At 50.6% G+C, this 27,040-nt stretch overlaps 1 protein-coding gene across 4 annotated transcripts in view; it reads left to right on the forward strand.

The window, feature by feature from the left end:
• The first annotated feature begins 21,306 nt into the window (after positions 1-21,306).
• Positions 21,307-27,040, forward strand: part of COL27A1 (collagen type XXVII alpha 1 chain) — a 153,205-nt gene continuing 147,471 nt past the window's right edge. For 2 of the 4 annotated variants that reach the window (XM_086413850.1, XM_086413852.1), the window contains exon 1: positions 22,824-23,291. In XM_086413850.1, the coding sequence (XP_086269976.1) occupies positions 23,230-23,291 (62 nt within the window). In that variant the 5' untranslated portion in view covers positions 22,824-23,229. Of the gene's footprint in view, positions 21,533-22,823; positions 23,292-26,820; positions 26,860-27,040 lie in introns of those variants that run through there. The other 2 variants (XM_086413851.1, XM_086413853.1) reach the window with 2 other exon arrangements.

The raw sequence follows: 27,040 nt of genomic DNA on the forward strand, positions 1-27,040 counted from the left end.
TTACCATAGTAAATTTAGTTAATGGATCCATCACTTCACATAGTTACAATTGTTTTGTGTGTGTAAGGTGGGAACTTTGAAGATTTACTCTCATTGCAACTTTCAAATAACTCAGTGTAGATCTGACTAGAGTCTCTCTACTGTCCATCACATCTCCAAGTATTCATCTGATGACCAGAAGTCTGGGCTTTCTGACCACTTTCATCCATTTCCCCTCTCCCCATCCCCTGCCTCTGGCAACCACCAATCTGTTCTTTATTTCTGTGAGTTGGGCTTTTAAGATTCCACATAAAAGTGAGATCATACAGTATTTATCTTTCTCTGTCTAACATATTTCACTTACCAGAATGCCTTTGAGGTTCACCCATGTTGCTGCAAATGAATTTCCTTCTTTTTTAACTGTTGAATAATATTCCATGGTACAAGTAGAGATGTCACCACTTCTGATTGGCTTGTGTCTGACCCCACTCCTCAGCCATCCTTCAGCTGCGATTCCAGACCAGAGTCCACTTCAACAGCAGCCTTTGGCCACCTCTGTTCAAGATGGTGGGGAGTGGGGGGTTCAATGGAGGCCAAAGACAAGGATGATGCTAGACCCCCCAGTTGGAGATTGTGATCGTCATCACCAGGGAATCAGGACCCAGCCCAATGCTTGTATTTTCAGCTGGAGAATCAGGGCCTGGAGGAGGCAGATGGCTGGCTTTGCGGGTTTGGTGAACAGACTTAATCGAGGTCTCACAGTGAGTTTTGGTCATCCAGAGCCAGAAGTCAGGGCTCCAGGACTCTAAGCCTGGTGCTTTTTGCACGCCTGCCAGATGCCTCCTCATGAGGTGTGGCTGTTCTCTTTCCCTAGCAACTCCCAAGACCCTTCCTAGGGTTACAGGCTGGGCCAGGGGAACACGAGCCAATCAGGCCTCCCCCAAATATCCCACTCCCTTCAAAGCCCCTTCCTAGGGTTACAGGCTGGGCCAGGGGAACACGAGCCAATCAGGCCTCCCCCAAATATCCCACTCCCTTCAAAGCCCCTCCCTATCAACATTGCCACACCCGGCTTTAATTTCCCAGAACTTACCTCCTTGCTGACCCCACAATCTGTACCCAAGCTGTGCCCAATTCCTCCGGTGTTCTGCTTTTGTCTTTGTTAGCAAAGAACCAGCCATCTGTTCTAGTGAATCTCCAAGGTCATGTGCATATAAATGTGTGTGGGACCATGAGCTTGTGAGGTGCTACTTGGTGCTACCATCTGTGTATTTCTTCCTTCATCCCCAGTTCAGGCAGCTGGTCAGCCCTTGAGATGTTCTGGGGGCTGGAGTTTTGGAAGAGCTGAGAGCTGGGGTTGCTTGATGTTAAGTCTCGTATGAGTTCAGAGAGGACATGAGGGTCCCAGAGGAGAAGGGAAGAGACAAGGAGGAGGGGAAAGTTCGCGGTGGTGGGACCTTGGGTTTGGGAAACAGATAAAGCCTCAGAGCGGATGTTCCATGAGGTCCTTGGGAAGGCTGGACATGACACATTGGAATACTACCTTCCTGTGACCAGAGCATGCCAGCAGGTCACTCGATGTAAATGGACCTCTGACACAGACAGTGAGAACCTCAGTGACCACAGATGGAAGCAGCAGACAAAGAAATCTCCCCAAATTATTCTGCCTAGGACCCCAGGACCTTTGCATAACCAGAACCAGGATGGGGGATGTAAAGGAGCCTGTGCATACATGCGTGCCAAGTTGTTTCAGTCGTGTCTGACTCTATTCAGCAGCCTGTAGCCCTCCAGCCTCCTCTGTCCATGGGACTCTCCAGGCAGGAGTATTGGATTGGGTTGCCATGCCCTCCTCCTGGGGATATTCCCAACCCAGGGATCGAACCCACGTCTCTATGTCTCCTACATGGGCAGGTGGGTTCTTTACCACTAGCGCCACCTAGGGAGCCCATAAAGGAGCCTCAGTAATGACCCACACTGAACTTCCTGCCAGCATGGTGATACACAGACTCAACGCTGGAATTTACTTTATCCAGAGAAAATTTTAAAAAGCCATATTTCTTGTGCCCTGTGGTGTGGACTGAGATTTAGCCTTCGTGCATGTTGAATAAATGAGTAAGACAATGAAAGCAGAATGAAGGACCCCTCTCTCCCGTCCAGCTAACACAGTCAGTCTATCCAGAGACCTTCATCTAAAGGACATCTCTTACAGATGGGGTTTCCAATGAGGGTAGGCCATGGAAGGACATAATTTGAGGCTGAAGGAATCTCTGGACCACCCAGATATGGATGAAACAAGCTACAACTGGGTCCAGGGACTAACCCACCTTCTCTGTTTTTTCCAGTTGTGAGTCCCTGGGGAAACACACTGCCTGAGGAAACCTAGTTACTGCCTCTCTTCTCTCTGTCCTATAGGAATAGATGTTGATAGGGGAGACCAGGGCATTGGCTACCTCAGCAGCAGCCTTGCCCACACCTGCTGACATGGGCTGGGTGGGGCTGAGTGGGATTAAGTAGGGATCAAGTGAGGAGATGGCTAGGAAAAGGTCAGAAGGCAAGTAAGCTCTGGGAGCCTCCAGGCCAGGAATGTTGCCCATCATAGTGGTCAGGCAGCCACACGGGGCGCCTCTGAGCATAGTCCCTGCCGGGAATGAATGCTCCCTTGTGTGAGGTCCTTGTCTACCCTGAAGTAGGTCACAGGGTTGAAGGATCACAGAACTCTTAGCCTTAGAAGCATGGAATCATAGAAGCCGAAAGGCAGCGCCAGGTAGGATTCCAGGATTTTAGAGCCTCAGAGCTCCGGCACCAAAAGGCATGAGAAGTTGAACACTTTGGGCATGAAATTTTATGGCTTAAGTGATCTAGGAACCGCAGAACCTTCCACTTGGATGACCCTTGGAGATGCTCATGTCTAATACACTCTCCAGTGCAGTGTTCCCTTCTAGAAAGTTCCAGAAGGTAGCTGTCTTCTTCAGATAGGCAAGGAGGTGACAGCAAGGCAGGACAGGACATAGGAGGTTTCCCTGTGGGGTTGTTTTAGGTGTTCTGGGTTGGAATTCCTCACCTAGAATACCTCATTAGTGACTGTCATAGAGTCTGAAATTGCATCATTAGCCATTCTGTCTCTGGATCTGAGAGGTCCGTTGACTTCCAAAGGTCTGTTCTACAGTAAATCATGTCTCGGGTCAGAACCATGTCTCAGGACCTCCTCTACACAGGTTCTGATGAGCAAGGCAACTCAAGACCCAGATGAGTCTCTCTCTCTGCTCCTGCCCTGGGACCCTCCCTCCGACCCAGCACCATCTCTGGGTCCTCCTTTCCTTTGCATTGACCACCCAGCTCCCGGCAGGAAACGAGCTGGCTGGGAGAGGCGATTCCAGCAGCCCTGAGGCTGGCCACGGTGTACAGTGTGGTCCCGCCTCTAATCCCACCACCTCCTGGGGGCAGGCGACAGGGGCAGCAGCCTGTAATTTGGGGGTGGGAGATGGGACACCCAGGTCAGCTTCGACCACGGGGTCCCCAGAGGAAGGGAGTGGCCCAGGGGTTTGGAGAATCAAAGCCTTCCTCACAACTCCCTTGGTGACGGTGAAGATAAAAATATTTATGGACAATTTTCCTCTCTCTGGGGACGGCCAGGCACAGAACAGGGCTGTTTTTCTCCTTGGTTGTGGCTGACCTCTCAGGATGGAGGGAGCTGAGACAAACACAGGTTGTTTACGGGGTCTGCAGCAGCCCCCGAGACACACGCCGCACAGTTTCCCCTTTTCAAGGGGGATGTGAGTGTCTGGAAAGCTGCCCAGAGGAACAAGGGTGGGTTTCTGTCTTCTATTAGCTTAGTTCTTGGTGGGGCTGAAGGGATTTTTTTTTTTTCCCTGAGAGATGGGGCGAGTGTGTTATGGTGAATAACATGTTTCCTATAATTTGCCTTTTGAAAACACAAGGAAATTTGCGTATGTGGCTGAAACAGCCTGGGCAGAGAGCCTCTGGTCCTTCATTTCCCCACTGTGTCAGGCTGCTCGAACTCAATAAACACTTGTTGACTGAATGAATGGGTCATAGAAATGGCAAGCCAAGGCTGGAAGGAAGGCCCCTTGGAGATCCTCTGGGCCAAACTGCTCAGGTTTCAGGCAGGGAAACTGAGGCCCCAAGAGGGGGAAGGGATGGGGCTGTATACAATTGTAGATTTCACAGGTTATGATGACGATGATAACAATGATAATGATAACAATAAACTGTTTCTGAGTATTGGGTATTTTACAATTTAGCAACGCTTTCCCATTGGCCAGATTCCCAGCAAAATTGTGGCAGAGGAAAGAAAAAGATTAGAATTCCCTTTATCATGGACCAGAGAAAAGAAGCTTGAAGATATCGAGCAATCTGCCCACTCAACCAGAAAGGGGTGAGGTAGGGTGTGGCAAAAATTGGGGGCTGTTTTTCCATTCAGGTGTGAAATCCATCCTCGACTCAGCCTGACGTTAAACCCCAACTCCACCATATACAAGCTGTTGAAACGGTTCCCTGCACCCATCCAAGGCTCAGTTTCCACATCTGTAAGTTGGGGCTTGCACTCTCCGCATTTACTGTACTGACTTCCCGGATTAGTGCGAGAATGGCACCAGAGAAGGGATACAAACCCGCCTTGGAAACTGTCAAGCGAACAGGAGGTCCCATTGCTAGAATTGTGGTGTATCAGTGGATCCTTCCATCCATCCAAGGGAGACAGCATTCTGATTCCAGCTCTTGAGATAAAAATAGCTTTAAAGGGAGGGGGAAGTTCCCCAGGATATCTGGGCAGGATAAAAATAACCCTTAAGAACAGCTGGCTCCTTTTCTTCACTTTGGTATTCGCCCGCAGTCTTCTGATCTCTTATTTGGTTTCCCAAGTCGACCTACCATCCCAGGCAAACAATCATCCTTGTTCTGGGGCCAGGCAGTGGCAAATATATTCCAGGCTCTGGGAGTAGAGGCTTTGGAAGCGAGAAATATGGGTCCCATCCCAGTTCTGTTTGCAACTCTCTGTGTGGTTCCAAGCAAGTCATTCTCAGAGTCCCCATTCTTTCGCCATACAGTGCTGTCCAATAGAGTTTGTTCTGAGAGTGGAAATATTCTATGCCTGCACTGTCCAGTACAGTAGCCGCCAGCTGCATATGGCTTTTGAACACTTGTATTCCTTCCTTCAGGTCTATTAGTATTTGTTATATTTTGTTGTTGCTGTTTCGTTGCTAAGTCATGTCTGATTCTTTTTGCAACCCTATGGACCGTAGCGCCTCTGTTCATGGGATTTCCCAGGCAAGAATAATGGAGTAGATTGCTAATGCCTTCTCCAGGGAATCTTCCTGACCCAGGAATCAAAACTGCATCTCCTGCATTGGCAGGAGGATTCTTTACCCCTGAGGCACCTGGGAAGCCCCTTTATGCATTTAGGTGAGCGTACGTGTATAACGAGCATAGTATTCTCCTCTTGTGTTGATCCCTTTATCATTAAATAGTGTCCTTCTCTGTTGCTCAGTCTCTAAGTTGTGTTCGACTTTGTTTAAAGTTCATTTTGTCTGCTATGAGTATTGCGACCCCCACTTTCTTGTCGTTTCCAGTTGCACCACGTATCTTTTCCCATCCCCTCACTTTCAATCTATGTGTGTCTTTTGCCCTAAAGTGAATCTCTTGTAGGCAGCATATTGTAGATTCTTTTTTTTTTTTTAATTTAATCTGCTACTTTGTTTTTTTAATTGGAGCATTTGGCTGTTGAGCCCTTGAACTGTGGCTAGCGTGATGAAGAAACTTTACTTTTTTTTTAATTTTAAGGAACTTACACTTAAATAGCCACATGTGGCTAGCCCTTTAAATGGAGATGGGAAGAGCACCTGCCCCCTAGTCCTGAGGTGAGAAGGGCTGAATGCATGTACGAGGCGCCTGGCATGTGGGGGGGCTCACTGCTTGTTCACTGCCTCCTTCTCCCCTGCTCCCTTTAAATATGGATTTACAAGTGTCTTTGAGCTGAGGAATCTTGCTTTGGGGACATACAACTCCCCTTTGCAGACTGATGGAGAGGTGAATGGAATGGTGGGAGGAAAGGGGCTTCTGTGACGGGTGGGCTGCGAGAGCAGGAAGCATGTCCAAAGCACAGGACAAGGCCAGGACAGAAGACAAAAATGGCTGCATCTGCCCATGTCTACCTCCATTTTTGACTTTCATGGGCAAAGTACTTAAAAGGAGTCTATCTTAGAAATTCCTTTTCTTGCTTAAATGTGGTTCCCACCATGGTTCCTAGGTTTGAATTTCAGTTCAATTGGTTATCAGCTTTGTGACCTTGGGCAAGTTATCAACCTCTCTGTTTCCCAGCTTTAAAATGGGTAGAATAATTCCTACCTCAGAAACTTTTGTGAGCAATCAATGAGCTAATGTATGCCAAGCTCTTTGCATTGGGCCCAGCACATAACAAGTGCTTAAGAAACAGAAGCCATGGCCAATCTTATAGAAAGAAAACCCTTTAACTCCCACCCCAACTGGAGTCCAGTGAGATGCCTGAGAAGCCAACGATGCGGCACTTCCAGAAGACCTCTTTTTGGGTGGTCCTCAAGGTGAGGAAGGGACCAAGGCGTAAGAACAAGTCCTGGTACCCTCAGACGGCAGATCATCCATCAAACTGAGCTGGAAGCCATCCTGAAGCATCTAGCATTTCTGTTGACCCTGCCAAATGGCAGTTTTGGGGACCCATCCAGAGGCAAGAACTTGGCTTGTAGGTGATACAAATGGATAGAAAGTCTTTCCTGGGATCCAAGAGACACCTGTCTTTCTGTGATTTCCTGCCCTTGGTTTTAGGACAGTCTCCACTTTCCAAATCCAACTTCCTTCTGTCGCTGCCCCAGGCAGGACATCTGCCTGGCAGACATCCTGCCAGGCAGGACCCATCTGCTGATGGGTCCTGGTGAAAAAACCCAGTTCACAGGCTGGCTTACTCAGGTCAAGGACAGGGTTAATCTTTGTTGAGTTGGAGGAGCTGAAACTCAAAAGCTCCAAACCTGCTCCCAGTTAAGAAGAGAGGATGTTTTTCATCAGCACGTCTTATATTGTGGGCAAAGGAACTGAGGGGTTGTTTCATCCATCTGTTCATCTACTCCCTTGCTGGAAAACAGTTGTTGAGCTCCTACTGTGTGCCAAGGAACACAGAAATAAATTCTTGTCCCCTGGTTTATAACCTGGTAGGGAGGCAGCTATAGAATGGTGATTATAATGGTGTGATGTAGGCTATTATGTTAGGGCTGAGAACAGGATGAGGCAAGCAAGACACTTATCTGAGGAACAAAATTTAATGCGGTGCCAAAAGAATTCAATAAAAAAACTCGAAAATACTGTAATATTTTTAAAAAAATCAAAATGAATGCAAAAAGTTATGAACAAAAGATAAATCTTTTAAATGAAGACTGAATCAAAATGACTGATTATTTCTTTTGCCTCAAGCTGCAATTTGGCTTGGCTTAGCACTGTATTCTCAGGAAAGGCAATGGTAACCTACTCCAGTACTCTTGCCTGGAAAATCCCATGGACAGAGGAGCCTGGTAGGCTGCAGTCCATGGGATTGCAAAGAGTCGGACACGACTGAGCGACTTCACTTTCACTTTTCACTTTCAGACATTGGAGAAGGAAATGGCAACCCACTCCAGTGTTCTTGCCTGGAGAATCCCAGGGATGGGGGAGCCTGGTGGGCTGCCGTCTATGGTTTTGCACAGAGTTGGACACAACTGAAGCGACTTAGCAGCAGCAGCAGCACTGTATTATGGGAGATATAGGGGGACAGAAAAAAGCAGGGGACAGAATCCAGCTGGTGATGTGCTGGGGTGAATTCATATTGCTCTGCACATATCTTCCCAACTTTGCACCCAGAAACTGGCAGGTGCTAAAATTCAGGACTTTCCCATCCCTTTCTAGAGAGCAGGTTGTTAAGCCTTTGCCAGTACACCGCTATATTCAGCCTGCACTGGGATGGGGGAGGGGCTTTAAGAAAATTTTCCTGGAAAAGGAGACACCTTCCAAATTTCACATGATAAGAATCTAGAAAGGGAAAGAAAGAACAGCTCTCTAAAGAAGAAAGTTCAAGTGCAAAGCACCAGAGAACTGGGGTGGGTGGTGGTGGGGAGAGTATATTTTCTGGTAGGTGTCAATTTTATTTTTATTCATTTATTTTTTTGGCGGCACTGTGCAGCATGTAGGATCCTAGTTCCCAGAGCAGGGATCAAACCTGCACCCCTGCAGTGGAAGCACAGAGCCTCAACCACAGAATGCCCAGGGCACTCTCAAAAGGGTATTGTTTCTAGAAAACTGCAAGTAGTCGAGTGTAGTTGGCATGGGTGATGCTACAGAAGAAGGAAGTTTCAAGGAGGCAGAGAGAGTTATAGCACCAAGTGATGCCCCAAGACTGAGCAAGATCCAGGACTGTGCTGGAGGAGAAGACAGAAGATATAGGGAAAGAGGAGGATGTTCTCTGCTTCTGCAGCGTCCAGATTACCAGCCCAAGCAGGAGACCTCAGTTCAATTCAGTTCAGTCGCTCAGTCGTGTCCGACTCTTTGCGACCCCATGAATCACAGCACGCCAGGCCTCCCTGTCCATCACCAACTCCCGGAGTTCACTCAGACTCACGTCCATCGAGTTGGTGATGCCATCCAGCCATCTCATCCTCTGTCGTCCCCTTCTCCTCCTGCCCCTAATCCCTCCCAGCATCAGAGTCTTTTCCAATGAGTCAACTCTTCGCATGAGGTGGCCAAAGTACCGGAGTTTCATCTTCAGCATCATTCCTTCCAAAGAAATCCCAGGGCTGATCTCCTTCAGAATGGACTGGTTGGATCTCCTTGCAGTCCAAGGGACTCTCAAGAGTCTTCTCCAACACCACAGTTCAAAAGCATCAATTCTTCAGCGCTCAGCCTTCTTCACAGTCCAACTCTCACATCCATACATGACCACAGGGAAAACCATAGCCTTGACTAGACGGACCTTTGTTGGCAAACGAATGTTTCTGCTTTTGAATATGCTATCTAGGTTGGACATAACTTTCCTTCCAAGGAGTAAGCGTCTTTTAATTTCATGGCTGCAATCACCATCTGCAGTGATTTTGGAGCCCCAAAAAATAGAGTCTGACACTGTTCCACTGTTTCCCCATCTATTTCCCATGAAGTGATGGGACCGGATGCCATGATCTTCATTTTCTGAATGTTGAGCTTTAAGCCAACTTTTTCACTCTCCTCTTGCACTTTCATCAAGAGGCTTTTTAGTCCCTCTTCGCTTTATGCCATAAGTGTAGTGTCATCTGAATATCTGAGGTTATTGATATTTCTCCCAGAAATCTTGATTCCAGCTTGTGCTTCTTCCAGTCCAGCGTTTCTCATGATGTACTCTGCATATAACTTAAATAAGCAGGGTGACAATATACAGCCTTGACGTACTCCTTTTCCTATTTGGAACCAGTCTGTTGTTCCATGTCCAGATCTAACTGTTGCTTCCTGACCTGCATACAGATTTCTCATGAGGCAGGTCAGGTGGTCTGGTATTCCCATCTCTTGAAGAATTTTCCAGTTTCTTGTGATCCACACAGTCAAAGGCTTTGGCATAGTCAATAAAGCAGAAATAGATGTTTTTCTGGAACTCTCTTGCTTTTTCCATGATTCACCGGATGTTGGCAATGTGATCTCTGGTTCCTCTGCCTTTTCTAAAACCAGCTTGAACATCTGGAAGTTCATGGTTCACATATTGCTGAAGCCTGGCTTGGAGAATTTTGAGCATTACTTTACTAGCATGTGAGATGAGTGCAATTGTGCAGTAGTTTGAGCCTTCTTTGGCGTTGCCTTTCTTTGGGATTGGAATGAAAACTGACCTTTTCCAGTCTTGTGGCCACTGCTGAGTTTTCCAAATTTGCTGGCATATTGAGTGCAGCACTTTCACAGCATCATCTTTCAGGATTTGAAATAGCTCAACTGGAATTCCATCACCTCCACTAGCTTTGTTCGTAGTGATGCTTTCTAAGGCCCACTTGACTTCACATTCCAGGATGTCTGGCTCTAGGTCAGTGATCACACCATCATGATTATCTGGGTCGTGAAGATCTTTTTTGTACAGTTCTTCTGTGTATTCTTGCCACCTCTTCTTGATATCTTCTGCTTCTGTTAGGTCCATACCATTTCTGTCCTTTATCAAGCCCATCTTTGCATGAAATGTTCCCTTGGTATCTCTAATTTTCTTGAAGAGATCTCTAGTCTTTCCCATTCTATTATTTTCCTCTATTTCTCTGCATTGATCATTGAGGAAGGCTTTCTTATCTCTTCTTGCTATTCTTTGGAAATCTGCATTCAGATGCTTATATCTTTCCTTTTCTCCTTTGCTTTTCACTTCTCTTCTTTTCATAGCTATTTGTAAAGGCCTCCCCAGACAGCCATTTTGCTTTTTTGCATTTCTTTTCCATGGGGATGGTCTTGATCCCTGTTTTCTGTACAATGTCATGAACCTCATTCCATAGTTCATCAGGCACTCTATCTATCAGATCTAGGCCCTTAAATCTATTTCTCACTTCCACTGTATCATCATAAGGGATTTGATTTAGGTCATACCTGAATGGTCTAGTGGTTTTCCCTACTTTCTTCAATTTAAGTCTGAATTTGGTAGTGAGGAGTTCATGATCTGAGCCACAGTCAGCTCCTGGTCTTGTTTTTGTTGACTGTATAGAGCTTCTCCATCTTTGGCTGCAAAGAATATAATCAATCTGATTTCGGTGTTGACCATCTGGTGATGTCCATGTGTAGAGTCTTCTCTTGTGTTGTTGGAAGAGGGTGTTTGCTATGACCAGTGCATTTTCTTGGCAAAACTCAATGCTGAGCTAATAAATGTCTCACAACAGGGTCTCTGGAGGGAAAAGCCCTGGTATATAGCACTGACCAGTTTCAGAGGTGGAAGTACTCCCACCCTGGCTCATTTCAAGCTGCCTTTGTGATGTCACTGAATGCTGAGTGAAGCAGAGATGCTCATCATTACAGAGTATGTCCACTTTCCAGTTACAGCAGATGTAAATAACCCTGAGAACATAGATAAGAGTAAAATGCACTAAAATAACTAGAAAGAGATGAGTTTTTAGCATTTATTACTTTGTTTTTAATATAATTTGCTTTCAAAATTTTAAGTTTATGCAATTAGGTCATGTATGGATGTAAGAGTTGGACTCTAAAGAAAGCTAAGTGCTGAAAAATTGATGCTTTTGAACTGTGGTGTTGGAGAAGACTCTTGAGAGTCCCTTGGACTGCAAGGAGATCCAACCAGTCCATCCTAAAGGAGATTAGTCCTGGGTGTTCATTGGATGGACTGACGTTGAAGCTGAAACTCGAATACTTAGGCCACCTGATGTGAAGAGCTGACTCATTTGAAAAGACCCTGATGCTGGGAAAGATTGAGTGCAGGAGGACGAGGGGACAACAGAGGATGAGATGGCTGGATGGCATCACCGACTCCATGGACATGGGTTTGGTTGGACTCTGGGAGTTGGTGATGGACAGGGAGGCCTGGCGTGCTGCAGTTCATGGGGTCGCAGAGTCAGACATGACTGAGCGACTGAAGTGAACTGAATTTAGTTCTTAATAAGAGCCCACAATAACAGCAGCTCACAAACTTCCTGTAAGTTAAACCATCTCTTCTGCAGAGCCAGTCAGAGTAGGCATGAGCCAGCTCCACCACGCCACTGGGAGAAGAGATTTTGGTCCTTACTCACTGCATGTTTGTGGGGGAGAGAGTCAGTGCTTCCTGACTGCCTGGGCTTCATTCTCCCTGCTTGAGAGGCTGTATCAGCTTGATCATGACGTGTCTTTGCCCTGACTTTCTGTGTGCAGGGACATGGATGCATGCCTCTGGGTGGTTTCCTGGGATGAAGCAGCAGTCCCTGGGTCACCAGAGAGTCAAAAGCAATCAAGATTCCTAGAAGGAGAGGAGAAAGAACAGCCTGGGGCCCCAATGCCTTACGTCTTCATCACTTCAAGAATTACTATTTTATTCTGAAGCATTGGCACCTAAACGACCTGAGTATATTGCAAAAATAATAATAGTAATAAATAAAACTTATATTTGCTATATTTTTTTATCATGTGCCAGACACTGTTCTAAGTGTTCTATGTATATTAAGTCCTTGAGTCCTCATTATAGGCACAAGGTTGGTAATATTATTATACCAGTTTAAAAGATGAGAATGTTCAATAAAAATAAATAAATAGGTAAATAAATAAGGAGTTTGGGATTAATAGATACATACTACTATATATAAAATAAACAACAAGATCATACTCTATAGCACAGGGAAATATGTTCAGTATCTTTTAATAACCTATAAAGAAAAAGAGAAAAAGAATATGTATATACATATATAGAGAGAGATACATATATTCTTTTTTTTTTTTTTTTGCCAAAAAGCCAACACTTTATTTGGGGCTGAAGCACTTTGCTATACACGGGAAACTAACACAACATTATAAATCCACTATGCTTCAATAAAAGATGAGGTGTATATTGTTATTAGTATCCCAATTCAAAAGATGGAGAAATGTACAACAGAGGTTACCAGGAGGTTAAATGGCGTGTCTGAGACCACACTGCCAGGGATTTGAACTGAGATATGCCATTAACCATTACTGACATGTCCATCAAGGGCAGTGAGGGAAAAGGAGCATGCTTTGCAACTCAGCACAACTGGCAAAGACCCGATTAGTTTGGGAGCAACATCCAGCCCAGACCAACAGAATATGACCAGATCGCTCACCTCACAGTGACTGATGAAGTTGGAAGAAAGGAAGGATCACTGTGGCGACACGCGTTAATCACTCCAAGTTCACAGATGAGCAAACAGGCTCAGAAGGGTAAAGAGAGCTTCTGAGGTCCCACAGCGCTGGCACAGAGTGGAGCTGTGACATAAGCTTAAGGGGGTCAACTTGGCCACACCCTACAGCCAGCCTCAGGCTCTGGGCAGGCATGGGGTTCATATAAAATTCAGCCATTCCCAGATGTCGAGATAGGTGAGATCCCAAAGAAGAATCTGGCTGGAAATCTGCAGTTACTATGGGGGAAACACCCCTCAAGGAATAAATCGCCCAGCCCCAAGGGAGAGGAATGGTAATCACCCATCCCTGATTATCAGCAGGTCCTTTCTCACGCTCTCAAAAACCTGTGCATGGGTATTTGTGTATAGGTTCCTGCACTAATGACAGCTGTTGGACCAGGTTCAGTTCAGTTCAGTCCATCAATCATGTCTGACTCCTCATGACCCCATGGACTGCAGCACACCAGGCTTCCCTGTCCACCACCAACTCCCGGAGCTTACTCAAACTCATGTCCATCGAGTTGGTGATGCCATCCAACCATCTTACCCTCTGTCATCCCCTTCTTCTCCTGCCTTCAATCTTTCCCAGCATCAGGGTCTTTTCCAATGAGTCAGCTCTTCGCATCAGGTGGCCAAAGGATTGGGTTCAAGGGCTGATAAAGGCGCAGAGGGGTCAAAGTGACACTGTTTGCACGCCTATAGTTCTTTGCAGGAAAACAGTGCAATTAGGCGACTACGCGAAGGTGAGAATATTCTTCACAGCCAAAGACTCTCTCACAACAAGGACTCTGGTGAGGCCAGGCTTGAGGCCCCAGCTCTCCTCCCTCTGGAAGGTCAGACCAGCGTGCACTTCTCCTCTCGGATCAGTAACAACTAACTTGTGCGTGGAACACCCCCAATCAGAGGACCCCAAGATGGAGTCTCAATTAGGGCTTCTTATCCCTAGCTTGTCACGTAGGCACGTTTTTGCCAACAAACCAGCCCCAATGGCAGAGGCTTTGAGGGTCTCACCAAGACCAGGTACAAATCATCAGTCAGCAAACTGAACTGTGAGGTGCCTCTGACTCGTGGGGACAAAGCAATGCTATTAATAAGTCTGGTCGACAGTATGACCAGTGGTCAGCGTCCCACAATCACAGGTCATTAAGCAAAGACGAGAGATACATATTTAACAAACCATTCAGATAAGCTGAAAGGATGGGCTGTGCTTAAAAAGGGTTCCACTCAGGAGAACAAAACTTTACTACTCCAGAGGAGGCACATGAGAAAAATCTAGGAGTTATCAGTAGTCATCAGTGTGAACTTTGTGGTATAGTTACAAAAAAGCTAATAAGCATTTGGGTCATATTAACAGAAGCACAGAATATATATCAGGGGAGGTGATAGTCCTGCTCAACCCTGTGCTAGGCAGATGCCACCTGGACCTTTGAGCTTTGCTGTGGTCACTCGGCAACAGTAGGAGGAGATGATGTTGGAAGATAGGACAAGGTTGCCAGATAAGTAGTGGTTACAGGAAATGAGAATGCTGGGCCTGAGAAAAGGATGCCTTGTTGCGGGGCGGTGGAGGGCGGGAGTCGTTACTCTCAGAGTGATTTCAGCGGTCGAGTCAGGCTTTAGCTGATTTTGGAGCTGCTGTTCTCAATAGTCATTGTAAAGGGACTCTGGCCTGATCATACTTGGAGATGCATCTGAAGAGCTCTTTGCTGTTTCTTGGGTGGAAAGGCAGAGTGGTGTGTGTGTGTGTGTGTGTGTGTGTGTGTGTGTGTGTGTGTGTGCATGCCTCCTCCGTCTTGACTTTATGACAAGGAGAAGCATCCAAAGGCTCTTGCACTGGCCAACTTTTCCTGGAACTACCCACAAGCAGGAATGTATCACATCCCATGGTCTGGGCAAGGGGTGATGAGGCGGCCAAGATCCTGGAGTACGGATTTCAGCTGATGGAGGAGGGGTGACGATTCCCTAACACAGCTGTCTCTTCAGTGTCTTTGACAGCAGGTCTGCCACTTAGGAGTTTGCTAAGGAAGTTGTGGAACTGTGGACCGGATGCATTTTCAACTCTTTGAAACTCACCTGAGTGTCCCCTCCCCAGCAGGCTCTGACTGATCACTCCTTGGGCTAGGAAGATACTGCCCCCAGACCTCACCACACACACAGATGCCAGTGTTACAGTGAGCCCTTGGGACCTCAGCTCTAGCCCCATTTCTGTACCTCACTGCTGGTGAACTTGAGCAAGACCCTGCCCTTTGGGATTTGGTTCTTCATCTCTAAACCAGAATGCAGCCATCTGTGCTGTTTTATGGGGGTTGTTATGTGGAAACTTGAGATACTGGCAATGAAGTTGTTCTGGGCTATCTGGGAGAGGGACTATTATTGCCGTTGCCATCATTGCAATCCCCCGATCTGTGTGGTATGGACCAAAGCTCCTATTCCTCTGCTACATCAGTTAGAGCGCTTTCAGCTGGCAGCAAGAGAAAACCCTACCTAAAGCGGTTTTGAAATGAGGGCGCTACTGTTTTGAGAAAGGGCAGTCCAGTTGTGTGTGCCTGATTCATCATCTCAGTCATGTCCTGAAGGACTCGGTTTCTTTCTGCCTTTCCTCTCTGCCATCCTCAGTCTGTGGGCCATGGACCTAGGACTTATCACCTCATTGTGGCAAGATGGCTGCAACCTCTCCAAGTAACATATCCTCACTCAACAATGTTCAAAGTGAAGAAAGGGATATGTCGCTGGTCCCTGTCTATTTATAAAAGTAAGGGACATTTCTCAGAACTCCTCTCACATCTCAGTGGCTGGTCTGTGGCTTATGTCTACACCCAGGCCACTCACTGGCCAAGAGAAGAAGACCACCATGGTGATCTTAGTCTAAGCAGAAGTCAACCCTTATGGCTTGAGAGGGACACAGTCTCCACTGAAGAATGAGGCTTCTTAGAAGAGGGCAGGGCAAAGATAGAATTCTGTTAGCAGAGATGAACCAACAGGGTCTGCCCCATCTTGAGAACGGCCTAGGATAATGGTCCACCAGCCCCCAGCTCTGCCTTGCTCTCTCCCTCACTCCCTCCTTCCCTCAACTTTCTCTCCCTCCCTTCCTTCCTTGTTCACCCAAGGTCCAACTGACGACTACCGCTGCGTGCGTCCTGGGGAGTCTGTGAAGACAAGGCGCAGCCGTGTCGTCAGGAAGTCTAGTTGAGTAGGTGCATGAGGTAAGTATACACCCTGGTGCGAAACAGTGGGATGGGGGCAGGGTGGAGTGCAGCTGTGGAGAAGGACACTCCAGCAGAAGTGATGACGGGCGTGAAGGCCTGAGAAGTCTCGGAGCTCATTCACTGCTTGGTCTTCACTCTTGGTGGCAGGCGTGGCCCAGGACTCCTGACTCCCTGCGCTGAACAGCCAGTGGTTCCAGACAAGTGACCAGAGAGAGTCCGGAGAACTTAATCTGCCACAGCTGCCACATCTTTCCAAAGGGGTCTAATTCTCCCACTGCTGGCTGAAGGGATTGAAAGACGAGGAGACAGGTTTGACTGTTAGACATCAACATGGTAGGCCTGGCTTCTCACCCCAGCCCCACCATTGACTCTGTGTGACCTTGAGCATCAGACGCTCTGAGCCTCAGTTTCCCGACCTGTAATATGAGGAAATTGGGTTCAGAGGCACTAGAGGCTCTTTCAGGGATGAATTTCTCTTGGGGAAGGTCCCCACGCTTGGATCAATATCAACCCCCTGCAAAACCATCTTTGGATGTCTCCCAACTCTCTGCCACTTGGTCCAGCCCTGAGGAAATAAACCAGACTGGGGAGTGGGGAAAAGGCCCTGGGGAGATGGTCTGGGATGCCCAGACAATGCGATCACGTGCCCAGAGGATATGCTCTCTCCTGGAGAGTGGCCCAAGAACTTCTCTGGCTTCACAGTTCATTCCTCTTGGTGGAATGATTGTTTCTGGGGTCTTGGCAGCCAATGGGCCAGAGTGACGTGGTCCCCCAGGCAGGCGGAACCCAAGCCGTGAGAGACAGGCAGGCAGTGATGAGAGCCAATGCTAACTCCAGCCTCCTCCCCTGGGAAGCAGAACTAGACTGGCATTGTCTGGAGGGGGCAGAGGGAAGGGACCCTCTTGGAGACTGCCTCATTCTCCAGCTTGGAGTTCAAGTTCAGTTGACTTTACTGAAATGCTTTGTCCTGGGTGCTGAGAATACAGCCGGGAGCAGGACAGAGGATGACTGGTGTACCTGCAGCCCCTGAAATCGGGCCCTGCTGCATGGCAGGTGCCCAAGGAATACATGGGAGGATCCTGCTATAGGAGAGGGAGCGGGTGGGGAGGAGCTGCCTCGGCCTAATCTGGTAGCCTTTACTCTCACGCATGCATGTCTGCCTTCCTTCCCTCTCTCATTCCCTCCCTCCCTCCCTTCCTCCTTCCCTTCCTCCTGTGGCAGCTGCTCACAGCAGGGACCGCAGCTTGGATTCACCTGTGACCAGTGCCCAGCTCAGGACCTGATGCACTTAGAGGCAGCATCCCCCTCTCTCCCTCCCATCCTTCCCTCCTCCCTTCCCTCCCTCCCTTCCTTCCCCCTCCTTCCCTCCTCCCTTCCCTCCCTCCCTCCTTCTTCCCTTTTCCCCTCCCATCCTTCCTTTTTCCCTTTCTTCCTCCCTCCCTTCCTCCTTTCCTCCCTCCCTCCTTTCCTCCCCTCGATCATTTCAATCAACATCTATGGAGTACTTCGCATGTGCCAGACACTGTGCTTCATGCTAGTGTTAGAAACTCAGCATAGCAGCTGCTCACGGCAGGGACCACAGCTTGTATTCACTACGACCCGCGCCCAGCTCAGGACCTGATGCACGGCAGCATCTCCCGATTGGCTGAGCGACCAGGGGATGAACGACTCTGTCATGAGACATGCACTGTCTCTACAAGTCTTCTTGGACGTGCAGAGCGAGCCAGATATGAAAGAAAGGCTCATCACGGTGTGCCCAGCAGAGCCAGGCATCAGAACATTGGAGACTAATACATGGCATCCAAGTTCTCCTCCCAGCTCTGTGGCACCAGTGAAGTCAGTATGAGTTGAGGCAGGACTTCCTGACCTGTGCTATCTGTCTGTCTGTCTCCTTGCTCACCTCCTCCAGCAAACCCTGGAGAGCAGGAAGCATCCCTGATACATGGTGGGTCCTCTGGAAAGGCCTGGTGGTTGAATCGGTGGAGGCTGATAGCAGGGTGGTATGCAACCCGCTTTCTGCAGGTAGACTTCATCTAGCGACTTAGCCAAACATTTATTGAGCCCCGACTAAGTGTCCATCATTAAGCTACTGAGATCAACAGTTTGTCTCAAGGCAGTAGTGCCCCAGAGAGCAATGGGTCCACGGCTGCTCTGCTTGGGCAGGAAATAAACCATGTGCCTCAAAGTGTTCTCACCAGGCTGGGAATTCCTAGCCTTCTGCCTCGTCCCTCATCTCCTTGGGCCTGCAGGGAGCATCCGCTCAGTTCCCAGGCTGACCACCTTCTGCCCCACAGAGAACCCCCCTTTTTGGCTGGCTTGTGAGTGCTTCACCCCTTTCTCAGGGTGGGTGATGTCTCAGTGTCTACGGACCCAACTTTCATCAGGACTGTTTGTGCCCAGTCCCTGGCGTTGTGCCAGGAGCCTACTTGGCAGAAAGACTGAGTGTGAAGGAGCAGCTGAGGCAGGAAACGAGGTCCTCTCTGTAGAGGTCTAATCGGTGTCCATGTCTCCTCCTTGCAACTGACCATGAGCTCATGGAAGGCCATGAACCTTACTTCCCTTCCAGCCCCGGAGAACACAGGGAGCCCTCAATAATTATTTACTGCACTGGACTGATTGGTGAGCAACAATCTCCCTCTCTCAAGCTCAAGGGGCCACGATGAGGATCATGTTCGATGTACCTACTTTGCAGATGAGGACAGTGAAAAGGGGATGCCATCAATCTTTATGGGCTTCAGGGGAGGTTTCCCATGGGTCTTTGGGGCTTCCCTCATGAAAGCAAGGCTCCCTAGGGCTCACCACGTCACACTCAGATTTAGGAATAAAATTTGGAAAGACCTTGGAACTCAGCCACTGACCTGCTCTCTGACCTTGAAGGAAATACATGCTCTTGCCTGGAAATGTCCTTCCGGCCGGTAAGTTGTACATCTTCACCCTCATGGTGCCATTGGGAAAATTGGATGGTTTCTCCACTTGGGCTCCCCTCAGTCCTCCTACAAAAATCTGCCTGAAATCTGCTCCCCCCCCGCAAGCCCTTTTGTGACTCTTCCACTTGAGTTGTCATCCCCCATGGCTGTAGGTTTATCCAACACACACTTGGGAGCCAAAGCCTACCTCCTCCTGGGAGTCTTCCTTGGTTTCTCTCTATCCGTCAGTCAGCTTGACAATTCAATTCATCTGTATCTCTCTGATGGTATCTACCACCTTCTTCTTGTGTTATCTTTATGTGATTGCAGGAGGTTCCCTATGACATGGCAGCATCTGATGTCTCCCATACAGGCTCCTTTTCCAGCCCCAAGGTGCTGACCACAATACAAATGTGTGTGTGCCCGGGAAGCAGGACCAAGCACACATTTCTTTGTCTTTACTCCATAGTGGCAGACCCTCTTCCCCCAACTTGGAACAGGGGTTAGCACATTGGAGGAGTTGTAGGAGTTAAAGAAATTCATTTAAATTATTAATGGTTTGAGCATCTATTTTATTCTAGGCTTTATGCTGGGTATGGGGTTAGATCCAATCATGACAATACCATGTGATGTGTGCTACAATGTGGGCTGGAGAGGGTGGCTTCCCTGGTGGCTCATTGGTAAAGAATCCGCCTGCCAGTGCAGGAGACATGGGTTCGATCCTTGATCCAGGAAGATTCCACATGCCACAGGCAACTGAGTCCGAGTGCCACAACTATTGAGCCTGTGCTCTAGAGCCACAGCTACTGAAACCCACATGCCCTAGAGCTCGTACTCAGAACAAAAGATTCCGTCGCAATGAAAGGCCTGTGCACCGCAACCAGAGAGTAGCCCCACTTGCCACAACTAGAGAAAAAGCCTGTGCGGCAAAGAAGACCGAGCACAGCCAAAAATAAATAAATAAAATGATTTTTTAAAATATGGGTGCAGGGCAGAGCTTTGAGCTTCACCTAAAGGGACAGAGAGTGTGTGAACATGCAGAAAGAGGGTTTGGGGGAGAGAAGAACCTGGGAAGAGACAGCATGGACAAGACTTTGAAATGGGCCAGCTTGTCCAGAGCCTGGGTCCAGGCACCAGAAAGAGGGTGCTCACCAGGCAGAATATGAAGCTGGAGAGGTTGGCAAAGATCTGCTCAGAATCCTTTAGAGGCTAACATTTGAATTATCACGCTCAGCTGCGAAGACAGGAATCAGACAACCCAGGTTCCAATCCCACCTCCATCACTGAACAGCTTAGTGATCTCAGAAAAGTTATTTAACCTTCTGAAAGTTTTTCAGAATCTCCATTTTCTCATCTGAAAAATAGAGATAACAGGCCTTCCATAAGTGGTGGCATTTAGAACACTGCTGCACCTGGCTCAGGGGAAGCATGTGAGCTGCAAAATACTAGCGGAAAGAAAATCCCCAAAGGAGGGGTATATGCATACATATAGCTGATGCACTGCTGTACTACAGAAACTAACGCAACATGTAAAGGAACTATACTCCAGTAAAAACTAATAAGAAAAGAAAATACTAAGGGACGCTCCAAACCCTGAGTAATGAAATTTTATATCTAAGGGGAGGGGGTGCCTAAAGGGTAGCAAGAATCTGACACGACTCAGGGGCTAAAAAAAAAAAAAAAACCCAAGAAACATAACATTTTAATGCAATATTTTAAAAATGTCATATATAGACGTCAAAAAATCCACGATGAACAAAATAGCAAAATATGTAAATAAAGGCTAGCGCAAAGGAGGTAGCTCAAAACATATCAAGGATGATTGGTCTAGGGGTTCTCAGTCTTCAGGAGCCCTGGACTTCTGAAAACCCGAGAACCGGTGGCCCCTTTCCCCCAGAAGAATGCACAAACAGGTACAGTTTGTGTAGATTTGGGGGGTGTTCCTGCACGCCTGGGGCTCGGCCAGGTGGAGGTTAAGAACTCAAGTTCAACGTGGCCATGCGAGGGTGGGTCCACGTGCCATCCAGCCGCCTGCGGGTACCGCAGTACCAAGCTGAGCCTCCCTCCTGTCAGCCTCGGGTGCTCTGCCCCCTGCAGGAAGCCTCGCACAGCCTTGCTGCTGCTTTTTCTAACTTGCTTGGCTCGCCCTCCGCTCCCTCCTCCCCCCACCACCGCCCCCCCCTTAGGCTTGGGACTTTTCCTAAAGTTGCTGAAACCAGACACCTTGCTCGACCGAGCCCGCGTGCAGCCACGGTTTAAAAGGCTGCCTTCAGCGCCCCCTCCCCGCCCCCAGCGGAGACTTCAAAAGGCCCCGCGGGCGCCGTGGCCCCTGCACCTATGAACCGCCCCCCGCACCCGGAGCCGGTGCTGGAGTCGGAGAACGCAGAGCGGCTGAAGTTCCAGCGCAGGCGGACCCGGCGGGTGGCGCAGCCCAGCGCGCCCATGCCCCTCCCGGTGCCGCTGCGCTCCGAGCGCCCGCGCCCAGTTTAGGGAAGGGGACCCCGCACCCCCGCCCCCGCGCCCGCGCCAGGGGCTGCGGGGACCCATGAATACAAATGCCGTTAGGCGCCCGAGGAAGGACCGACCGTCCAGCCTCGCACCTAGGGATCCAGTAAGTGCCCCTGGGTTCCTGGAGCGCTAGGGATACGGGTGTGTGTGTGCGTAAAGATACGCGCGAGTGGGGAGGAGGTGCACGTGCGAGGAGTGAGTGTGTGCCCTCCGCGTGCAGTGGGCACTAGCGGAAAGCTCTGTGCAGGTGGGGGTAGGGCGCGTGTGTGTGCACTTGGGCTGTTACGTTGGGTGTGTGCGCACGTGAAGGTATGTATGAGACGTATGCACGCGGCTGTGTACGTTGGGAGGATCTGACTAGGCTAGTGTGCATTTACGCGCACGTAAGCACTAATGTGCATGCATCTGCGTGTGTAGAGTCTGGGTGTGCGCTCGATTCCAGACACCCCAGGGTGGGTGCCTGTGAGCCCAGAAGGAGTGCGTAGCTGCGCTTGCATGTGAGTGAGTGTGTGTCTGAACTTGGAGCAAGTGTAGAAATGTGTGGGAATGTGAACAAGCCGTTGGAGGTGGAGGCGGAGGGGCTTCTAATGCCAGGGTTCGGACTGGACCTGGGAGTGTGCGAATTTGCCGGGTGTTTGTGGCGTCTTCAAGGTGTGCATTTCTGCGCTCCGGCGGCGGGGGGTTGGGGGTGGTCTGAGTGAGACTTTGATCTACGCTGAGGTGGGGAGGTAGGTTAAACTCGCGTTTCTTACCGCGTACAGAGAGAGATCCCGCATTGTAGGCAGACGCTTTACGGTTTGAGCCACCAGGGAAGACTGGGGAGAGAGAGGTGACCAGCATTTAACAAACCCACCCACTACGTGCCCAGGAAAGTCCGCTCTCCAGGATGCTGTGAATCTGAGACGAAAATAGGTGTGTGTGTGTGTGTGTGTGTGTGTGTGTGTGTGTGTGTGGTGGGACACTGGTTGCTGTTTTCATGGGAGTCAGGACACCGAGCCCTGGTCCCGGATTTATCCCTGGAACTCCTTGGAACTTCGGATTCCTTTCAGCAGTAGCATGTCCCCTTACCTCCTCTATCTTTGCCTCCAACTCAGGGACTCCCAGTCTCACAAAGAGGTCCTGAATCTCCGAACTGCGAACATCCTGTTGTACAGTCTTGGCCGACCCTCTCCTCTCTGTGAATCTCGGTTTCCCCATCTTTACAAGGGGGCTGGGGGGTGGGGTGTCCCCGCGGGACAGCCGTGGGCGAGCGGAGGCTGTGTCCCCGGCTGTGGCCGGCAGGGGGCAGCAGGGGGCAGCAGAGGGCGGCCCGGCGCGGGGAGGAGAGAAGGTGGAGAGCCACCGCGGGCCGAGACTTTAAATCGCCTTCATTTCCCCCAAATCCTTCCTTTTCCTCTCCTCCCCCAGGCCGGCGGGGAGGCAGCTTCTACCGCCCTCCGCGCGCCCTCGCCCGGCCTTGCTCTGTCTCCGGGGACCGCCAGCAGCCCGCCTCCAAAAGTTTGATCATCTTTTTTTTTTTTCTCTTCTGCTTCTTCTTCCTTTTCGGTGGAAGCAGAAAAGAGCGAGGCAGGGGCGAGCGCGGCGCCGGGACTCCTGGGACCATGGGCCTGGCGCGGGCGCCCGCGGAGCTCCGGCCGCGCTGCCTGCTTGCTCGGGCGCCCCTGGGAGCCGGACTGCGCTGGGGGCGCGGGGGCCGCGCGCTCTGAGCCGGCCTGGCGCGGCGGGGCGGGGGGCTGGCGGCCCCATGGGGCGCGCCCACACTTGCCCCCCGGGCTCGGGAGCATGAAGTAGGGGCCCGCCATGGGAGCGGGATCGGCGCGGGGGACCCGAGGCACAGCAGCGGCGGCGGCGGCGCAAGGGGGGTGAGTACGGGCTCGGGGACGCCCCCTCCCCAGCTTCTGGAGGCTCCAGCTCCGGGGCGGGCTGGGGTTCCCCGCCGCGCGGGACGCTTCCAGCGGAACGTCAGCTTCCTGCCCCTTCCTGCGCCCCTGCAGGGCGGGCCGCCAAGGGTTAACGCGGGCAGCGCCCCCGGCCCGAAGAGGGTTGGCGAGCCGAGCGCTGCCCGCCCTGCCCCGCCTGGCGCGGCGGCCGGATCGCGCTGGGGCGGGGGCCGAGCTGGGGAGGGTCGCTGCAGAGCCCGCCCCGGGGTCGAGATTGAGGGCTGGGGGTGGTGCCTGGAGCGGTGGGCGGGGGAGGCGGAGGGGGTTCTTTGGATGCTTGGGGGAGGAGGGGTCTCCGTTTCTGGCTGTCTCGACGTGTTCCAGTGTGGGTGTCCACAGGTCCCCAGCCTGTAAGTCTCGGTTTCTGTCTGTTCTCGGGAAAGCGTCTGCAGATTCCCAGGGCTCCTGCTTCTGTTTTGGTGTCTGTGCCTTTGCACGTCCTCTGTTTCTGGAAATCGCCGCGTGTGTGTCCGTCTGTTTGGGTCTGGGTGTCTCAGCGCTTCCTTGCTTGGGGAGGGGTGGGGGTGGGAGCGGGGGTGGTCCTGAGTTCCTGTCGCTTTCCCGTTATGTGTGTTAGAAAAAGTGAGAACCAGCATGTCAGGGCAGAAAGGGCCCCGGGAGATGACTAATTCGAACCCCTCATGGTACAGATGTGAGCCCCCGCGGGCCCCTGAGGGCCAAGGAATCTCTGGTTCCCAGCCTGTGGAGTAGGAGTTGTAAAGAGTGAGCGTGTGCAGGAGGAGTCACTGATGTGGGTGTGTGTGGGAGTGAGCAGGCGGGGAGCAGCCCCTCAGGGCCCCACGGACTTTGGTTCATGCTCACCGCCTGCCTGGAGAAGCAAAGAACTTGCTCCCTGCCCATTCTGCCCCCAGGAGCAGGGACTGTTCCCAAGAGGCTGGTCTGGGTTGCAGCTCCGCCCTGCCCCCACCGGGTCCTGCCCGCTCTGTGCTGGGATCAGGGGGGCGACGCCGCCCCCTTTCTTTCCCATGTCTTGGAAAAAGCTGGCTGGCTGAGATTCCCCCGCGCCCCCCTCCCACCGCAACGCACGCACACACACATACACACACACACCCCACCATCACCACCACCACCACCACCACCACCAGTAAGCACACTGCTGACTCATTTTCTCCAGGAGACCCTGTGCCAGGGCAGATGCCAGCGGTTGGGTAGAAAAGCGGTGCCAGGAGAGCACCCCACAGTGGGGCCCAAGCTTTAGACAAGTGGGCAGTCACGCGGCTTTGAGGCCCAGCCTCTGCCTCCCTTGCTGCTGCAGTACCCCAGATGCTATGCCCTCTGGCCTCCTAGCTTTGCTCTTCTGCACCTCCCAGATCAGGTTCCAGGACACTGTTATGGAGCATCCCTGGCTTCTCTTTGCTTCTCCGTCCTCCCTGTCCTCAGAGCACTCCCCCTTCCATATGCTTCCATAAGCCTGCTGTACCGCCCCCCACCACCCACCAGGCTCAATCCAGTAGCCATCAGCAACCCTGGTGTTGCATTGGCGGGGGCCCTGCCCTTCACATGTAACCCCCTGTCTGTCCCTCTCTAAGCACACTCTACCTGTTACTTTATTGGCATGTTCTCTTCCTCCCTCTCTGTGTTTCAGGGACCCTCTTGATACCCCATAACCTGCCCGACCCACGAAATGCCATGTCAATTGATGGTGGAAACGGAAGCAAAACATAAACTCACACCCATGAGCCAGGAGAGCATGGCAGGCCATGTGAATCCCTGCCTCTGTTCTGCAAGCTGGGGCGGGCACCTTGCCTTTCTGCTTCTCCTTTTTCTCATCCTCAAATAGGCATCTTCATTTCCAGCAAGCAGGGTTTGGTGAGGATTAGTGGGGCTGTGCTTGTAAAAGGCTTTTAGAACAGGGCCTGGCATATAGTAAGTGCTCAACAAACGGCAGCTGCTATTTTTATCATTATTCACTTCATCTTGAATGGATGTGTGAGTCAGTGGGAAAATTCTGGGCCGCATCCTGTCCAGACAGATGACCTGTCTGTGTTCCCATAGAAGAGGTGTAAGGTGTGAAGAAGGCCCGGGCGTGGCTGTCTGGGCACATGGGGCCTGGCCAGTCCATGGAGGCAGGTGGGACAGGTCCACCCCTCTTCTCTTTTCTGTGGTCCTCTGGCCAGCATCCTTCCCCGCTCGCTCCATGGGAGCACAGCCAAGCCCAGAGACCATGGGTCCACTTGGCCTCGTGTTTCTATGCCCCAGGTCTTAGCTCTGAGTGCACAGTGGATGTTCAGACTGGTATCGGTCCCTGAAGCTCCCCTGTGTTCTCAGGTAACAAGGATGGAGGAAGAAACCATGCAAGCCAGCTGCAGGTTCTGGCAGCCTCATGGTCCAGAGAGGAACACCTGGGTTCCCTTCTTGGAGGGCTCGGTGGCCAGTCTGTGTCTCCAAGGTCAGGCTCCCGAACTCATGGCTTCCGTTCCGGCCGCCTTCTGCCGTCTCTGGCCCCTGTGCTCTGGTCTTCCCGACATTCTGGAGCCCTGGCTTCGCTGAGCCAAGGCCCACGAGTCAGTGGTGAAAACAGAAGTCTGGAAGAACAAAGCTCTGAGCCAGCGCAGGCACTAAACGTTATTAGCAGTAGCCTAAACAGGATTGGAACGGGAGCAAAAGAATTGGCAGGGCCTCCCTCTGGGGCCAACTTTCCAGGCCTGGAGCTTACTTAGATGGCTGTTGGCTCCCTAGGCTGCATCTCTTTCCTGTTGGTGAAGGCTGGGACTCTGGTCTCTGGCAAGTAGGAAGTCCCTGTAAGTCTTTGATTTCTTCTTGGGAGATGAGTCAAGCGAAAATGGTCTGCTAAGTAGTGGAGTCAGATGATGTGGGTCACTGGCATGCTGTGTGGCTTTGGGCAAGTTGCTTCCCCTCTCTGGGCCCCAGTGGCCCATTTCTACAAAGGGGATGAGACTAGAATCTGGCCTCGAAATGATCTCAGAGGACCTTCTCCCACTCTATGAAGTGAAGTGAAAGTCACATGGTCGTGTCCGACTCATTGCAACCCCATGGACTATATAGTCCGTGGAACTCTCCAGGCCAGAATCCTGGAGTGGGTTCCCTTCTCTAGGGGATCTTCCCAACCCAGGGATCGAACCCAGGTCTCCCACATTGCAGGCGGATTCTGTACCAGCTGAGCCACCAGGAAATCCCACTTCACTCGCACTCAACACTCCTTTGCTATACTTTGGCAGTTTCTGGGTCAAGTGCACAAGGAATCCAGGTCTGAGAGGGTCAGTTGCATTTGTTGAGGTGAATGAAAGGGAGGCAAATGTTTTTTTAAATAGCTCTTTCAGGGCTGAAATTCTTGAGTTAGAAACCACAGTGTTAGGAAGCTTAATTGAAGGGGCTAGTGTGATCCCATCTCCCCTGGGAGTCTTCTTTCTCCTGGGATTACAACTATTGCCTCTGAATTTATCCTTTTATTCTCTACAGGGTAGTCACCTTGGCATAACTCCAGCAGGAGAAATTGACCGAGAAGGATGTGCGTGGTTCTTGTACCCTCTCCTCTCCACCTGGCCTGTCTTTATCAGCTTGGGGAGCATCCTAAGAAGGGTGGATGTGACGACACAGGGAGAGACTCAAGGAGTGAGGGCTGGTGCCTGGAAAAGGCTGGGAAAAGAGGAGACTGAAAGGAAATGAAAGAGAACCTAGTGAGGTTGCAG

The sequence above is a fragment of the Bos grunniens genome, chromosome 8 (genome assembly GCF_055505025.1).
Source record: "Bos grunniens cultivar Pamir isolate PY7600 chromosome 8, Bosgru_T2T1.0, whole genome shotgun sequence".
Classification (NCBI taxonomy): domain Eukaryota; kingdom Metazoa; phylum Chordata; class Mammalia; order Artiodactyla; family Bovidae; genus Bos; species Bos grunniens.